Source organism: Anoplophora glabripennis, unplaced genomic scaffold (assembly GCF_000390285.2).
Source record: "Anoplophora glabripennis isolate ALB-LARVAE unplaced genomic scaffold, Agla_2.0 scaffold546, whole genome shotgun sequence".
Taxonomy (NCBI): Eukaryota; Metazoa; Arthropoda; class Insecta; order Coleoptera; family Cerambycidae; genus Anoplophora; species Anoplophora glabripennis.
Genome location: NW_019426062.1, coordinates 279,284 through 285,283, shown reverse-complemented (window position 1 = coordinate 285,283; position 6,000 = coordinate 279,284). Strand labels below are relative to the sequence as shown.

Sequence of the window (6,000 nt, the reverse complement as noted above, 5' to 3'; positions counted from 1 at the left end):
TTCGGCCTTCCTAGACAGTGCATTTTAACGTATTTACGGCCGCATTTCGAATCCCGCGTTTGATTTCGCGGAGAGTTCTACATAAAAAGTCGGAAGAAGGCATCCGGTCGATAAATATGAGTATCTTCGGCACGGTTTTAAATGAAATATCGTAGAAAAGGGGGGAAATAAAAAATAAAAAAGCCGTAAACGCGCGCGATTCCAGGCGATCGGCGACCGTCTGATTTCTGCGGGTGGGCGTGTCGGACTATCGCCGTTCACACAAAAATTGGGCCGCGCCCCTCGCAGAGCCCGAGGAAAACTCAAAATTCACCTCGAAGACGACAAAAAATCGGCATCAAAATACGACGTTCGGACGGAGGAAGGCAGATGGGGGGCTTCGCCCCCCGCGGGTCGCCGCTGCGCGGCTTCCCCGCAAAGCCTTTGAGTCTGGAAATCGACGCTTTTTCGGGCCGATCGTGCGACGCAGACGGAGCTATCAGATTTTAATATATATTGATAATTGATATTGATATTGATACAAGAATGGCTTAATGAAAATTATATGAGATGATGGATAGGTAGAAGACCAAATGCCAATGCCAACCATAATGGTGCAGAGGGTCCAGTGTCTTAGCCAGCCAGATCGCCAGATCTAAACTCCCTGGACTTCTATGTTTGGGGTGACCTACTTGAAAAGTTTACTCTACTCCAATATATGCTAGACCACAACTAATGCAGCGAATAGAAGACAGGTGTATTGAATTAAAAGAAAACCACCACATGATATTAGCTTCAATTAGTTCAATTAATAGAAAATGTCAGAAATGTATCGATGTGGGTGGTTCGAATTTTAAACAATTGCTGTAAATACTTAACGTTAATTTTGTTTCTTGTTTAGTTGTTGTTGCTTGGTAAAATACATGTATTTTTATTATTATTTTGATTTAAATTGTTCTTATTTGTAAAGATAATGCCTCCAGGGAAAACTAAAACACACCAGGAACACTACCTCACAAGTGATGTGGGGAGAATTTTGTTGATGTGCTTACAAATTGCACTTACTTTTATGCACAAACATAAATATTTTTGTAATATTATGATTGAAGTGTCTGCCACAAGGGGATTGTATTTGTATGAATAACTTGAAAATGGTGAACCTTAGGGAAAAAATTCAGGTCACATTTTTTACTTATGTAATGCATTAGAATATAAATCCGTTACAATAACTTGTAAAAAATACAGTGGCGTAGTTTTTTTTTTATAAAAAGGGGGTGACCCCTGTCCAGTTGTACACCACTGGTGAAACCTTTAGAGCTCATATTTTAGGGAATGCAAGGCCTACTATCGTACATTATTTGTACCAAATTTTATTGAGATCGGTTAATACATTCCTGAGATATAAACAAAAAATATATATTTGTTAACAACTTCAACACCCTGTATCTCAAGAACGAGGCCGTTCCAGACCTATGTTTATAAGGCAAACTCCTATTATTTTAAAGAGATCTATCTGTCCTCGAAGTTTCCTGCATAAAATTCGGACCACCCTGTATATAGGATCTGTTAATGAACTTCGCTACTCAATGTCTAAAACTGCATTGAGCGTGCTGTTTGTGTGGTTGGACATCATGTGTCTCATCTATGTCATACAGTGTAGGAAAGTACCGATGGTCTATCAGAAGTTTCGTAAGAGCGATACAGTAAGCCATAGAAATCCATGTGATAGACAAGGATGGCTATATAAAAAGTGGATCTTATTTGTGGAAGGGCGAAATGGGCGTTGACTATTAGACGCCTTCATTATAGCCATCCTTGTCTATCACATGGATTTCTATGGCTTACTTTATCGATCTCACGTAACTTCTGATAGACCATCGGTACTTTCCTACACTGTATTGATAAGTACAAACAAGTCCGAATCCGAATATGTCTGCTGATTCAAATTTTAAGTTGTCCTAGGTGTTTTTGTAGATATTGCAAATATAATTTATTGTCTGTCGGGGCACTAAGTCACTCACGGAATAGTTGTTTTCTACTATATCAACCATTATATACGGGGGGGGGGGGGGGTAGCACAAGTACCGTCTCGGTCGCTAGGGACCAAACGGCAAACCTTATAGAAACCTGTTTAGGTGGGTACGTGTAACTTGATTACGGCTACATTTTTGAAATATACAGGATGTCCAGGAAAAGCCTACCATATCAAAGTTATGTATTTTTAAATGGAATACCCTGTATTTTACTGAATTATTTAAAGCACTGTAAAAAAATAGGTGAACTTTATTAAAGGATTTGCATACCTAGGATTTATTGTTTGTGAGATATTTCAATTTTAGTGGAAATGCAGGCTTAGCGTAGAAATTTAATATTAGCAATAAAAAAATATTTTTAAGGAAGCAGTTTTGGAGGGTGTATTTTAGATCCTTGAAGTTATAAATTATTATATTTGTCGTCACATAGTATTATACAGGGTGTCCAAAAAACTGCTGGATGCTTCTCTCAACTTTAAACAGCAATAATTTGGTTATTTTAAATGGGACACCCAGCATATTTTTACTTTTTACAATAAGTCCTAGGTATGCAGAACGTTTCATCTAATTTTTTGCGGAGCTTTCAAAAATGCAGTAAAATACAGTGTTCCATTTAAAAATATATAACTTTGATATGGTACGCTTTTCCTGGACACCCTGTATATTTCACCTACCCACCGAAACAGGTTTCAGGAAACATTTACCGTTTGGTCCCTAGCCACCGAGGCGTTACTGGTGGGTCACCCTGTATTATGGATACATACGAACCCATTGTTAATAAAGACAGGGTATACAGGTACTACAAAAATGGTATATTTGCATTTCCTTCCTAAATATTTGCTATAATTGTTATTAGTTTAATATCAGAAAATGTGATGTATTTAACAATAACAGGAAATGTATATTAATCGGTACCTAATAGGGTGGTAGGAAACTTTAATTCGGACAATGGCATTAATGTTACAATATTTGTTTCGCGTTAAAAGTAAATGATCAATTTCATCTGTATCCTCTAACCCTGAATGTTCCCATTTGTTCGCCAGAAACATGTGGGCGTCTGTAAAAAAAGCAATTCTCCCTTAACCGTAATGTAACGCATTTTATAGTGAAAAATAAAAATAGCCTTCATTTTATATTTCAACCTCCTAGATAATTCACGCACTAGTATATCTGGGTCAATACCAGAAAACACCTAGAAGCAGCACCGGAAATAATTTGTACTTTCTACACGCCTCGTAATTGTACGTGGATTACAAGTCCGTTAAAAACAACATTATTTCATAAGGCACGCGAAAAGTAAACTTTACTTTTTGTCGATGCCTCTGTTCGATTGGGAAATCTAACTAGCCAATTGAGGCGTTTCATCCAAATGATGTGGAAAATGTTGATAAAACGTTATTTTTACATTTTTACTATTCTGAATTGAAGATCCATTTCTTAAAATTTAATAGCACTTTTTCAAAAACCAGAACTTTTTATAAAGAATATCTTTTTTACATCAAATTGATAATAAAAAAGTTACTTAGTTCTAGAGAACCTAAACGGACAAAAGAATAGAGCGACGCTACGAATCTAAACTGACACTTAATTTTTAAAGTTAAGTAACAATTGTCTTTGATTTTTTTCAAGAGTGCTGCAAAATGATATTTTTTATTAGGCCTTAAATTCAGCGAAAAATTAAAAAAAATCAAGAAATAGGATATTTAGTCAAAAATATAGGTCCATCCACCCACAATAAAGAAGAACAGGAAGCACTTCTTCAATAAATGAATAACTTTTGTAGGTCTTCTTGATTGGAGAAAGATATGCCATCATTACATAAAACTGTCTATTGTTTTTTTTATTAATTTCAAAATTTACATAAAATGGTATCTTCGTGGGGTACACCTTTCTGAAAACATTGTTAATTTGCTGTTAGCTTTTGGAATGTCCACTTACGGACAACAAACGTAAATACATGAAAAATTGTTTTTAATTTTCCATCTTGAGCGAATATACGTATATGTTTGTTTCTTTTTTAATCTAGTTGAATTATGTTTATTTTCTAGCAAAATTGGGTTTGCGAAAATTCAGCGCTTCCCTCTACGGCACAGTCCATCTTCTTTTGTGGTGCCATACTGGGAGGATTGGTTTTCGGATGGATCGCAGACAGATTTGGCAGAATCCCCGCTCTTCTAGGAACCAACATAGTGGGATTCATCGGCGGAATCGCCACGGCATTTTGCAGCAGCTTCTGGTCTTTTTGCGTTTGCAGATTCTTGGTTGGCATGGCCTTCGACAACTGCTTTACTATGATGTACATATTAGGTGAGCATTACGATGGATTTTTAATATCTTTTTCAAATTTTGAAAACCATGACGGTATTATGAGCTTGAATGAGCAGATTATAGTTGGAATCCAGTACAATTTTTAGGTTTGCGAAAACCCATGCCCATTTGGTAGGACCATAGACCCATACGTAGATCAATAAAACAGCTGCACCATTCTGTAATACATTTCAATTGTTAAAAAAAACAGTATTGTTGCATTTGGTGATGGTGTTCCTAACATTAACATTAATCTTGGACTTACTCGTCAGTGGTGCATTTAGTAAATTGCACAAAAAATTAAAATTATGGTTGAAAACGATTATCAACATCTGCAACTTAAAATTATTTGTGTACTGTGCTGTACTGTACTGTCCTAAGTTTGAAGTCTGTACCTTCAACTGTGTTTGAAAAAATGATTAAAAAACGACATTTTACAGTTTCAACCATTTTTATGAATGAAAATGCTTATTGATAATCCATTCTACCTCTCTTTAAAAATTCTCCTCAAAGTCTGTAAACACCTTTTATACAAGTCAATGTCATAATTTAAGGATGTTCCTTGAATCATTTTAGACCAAAAAGCCAAGAGTTTACAATCGCTAATTTTCGAGATACAGGTTGGTGAACTGATAAAAATATCGCTCCATTCAATATACAGGGTGTTAGAAGTTTGACTGCCACAATTTTAACAGACGACAGAAAATAAACAAAAAAAGCTTATGGATCCTAAACTCAACCATTTCCGAGAAAAAAAAAATATTAAAATCTCCAACTTAATATTCGATTAATTAAGGAATATTATTTATGCTTAATTCAAAAAAATAATTAGCGTTGTAATAAATTTAAAATTCGATAAAATTCATATCGAGCAATGTGACAACGGCGCGGCGGATAACACGAGGTACTAAGCTGTCAAGCAATACATAATATAGTTGGTATCTGGAACTGGACCGTGTCTGAGTGTTTTTTTGCGTACCACTATTTCCTTTTCTTGAGGTGTTTTCCAGCGAGTGCGCGAAAGTTGGATTCGAAGGTGTCGAAAATGGTGGTGTTCGTTTTGAGCATATGTTGTAGTTTATTTTGTATTTGTGCGTTTAGAAATGACTGAATTTTGCTTTTTGGTAAGAATATAAATTATTTTGAATGCGTATTTTTTTATCAATCTAAGCAAAAGACATTTGACTAAAAATCTCATGTTTACCACCCGAGACTCAGTGGCTTTAGATCCTTGGTTCATTAAGGCTTTCTAGTTTAAAATGACTTAAGGAATGACTTTTATGAGAGAAAACATCCTGTATTTTTAAATTTTACATAAATCATTTTCATTATCAAATATAAATCAAGAAATTCTTTCAACAAATGTCTTAGTATCCTAATACTTACAGAGCTGTGATTTCTTGGATTTATTTTGTATTCTTTGGCTGGAAGTAAAGTAATAAATCTCAGAACCTTAGGTATAGATTAATATACGATTATTTAACTTCAGGGGATAAATTTCTAAGAGTAAAGAAGGATTAGTCGCTAACTTCAAAATGAAAGAAGCTTAAAGAAGTAGGGATAAGGGTTTCATTAGTGTTAACTGTAACTTGGTTACAAGGCGAATGCGATAAAAGACTGAATGATTCAACAATTTAGAACATTTTAGAAAGCTGTACATATTAAAACCATAAGTTCGATT

At 35.1% G+C, this 6,000-nt stretch overlaps 1 protein-coding gene across 1 annotated transcript in view; it reads left to right on the top strand.

The window, feature by feature from the left end:
* The window catches only part of LOC108912519 (organic cation transporter protein), a 72,736-nt gene that overhangs the window by 42,860 nt on the left and 23,876 nt on the right, over positions 1 to 6,000 (top strand). Inside the window, exon 3 of the mRNA XM_018717759.2 lies at positions 4,061 to 4,319. Coding sequence (XP_018573275.1) covers positions 4,061 to 4,319 — 259 coding nt within the window. The remainder of the gene's footprint in view (positions 1 to 4,060; positions 4,320 to 6,000) is intronic.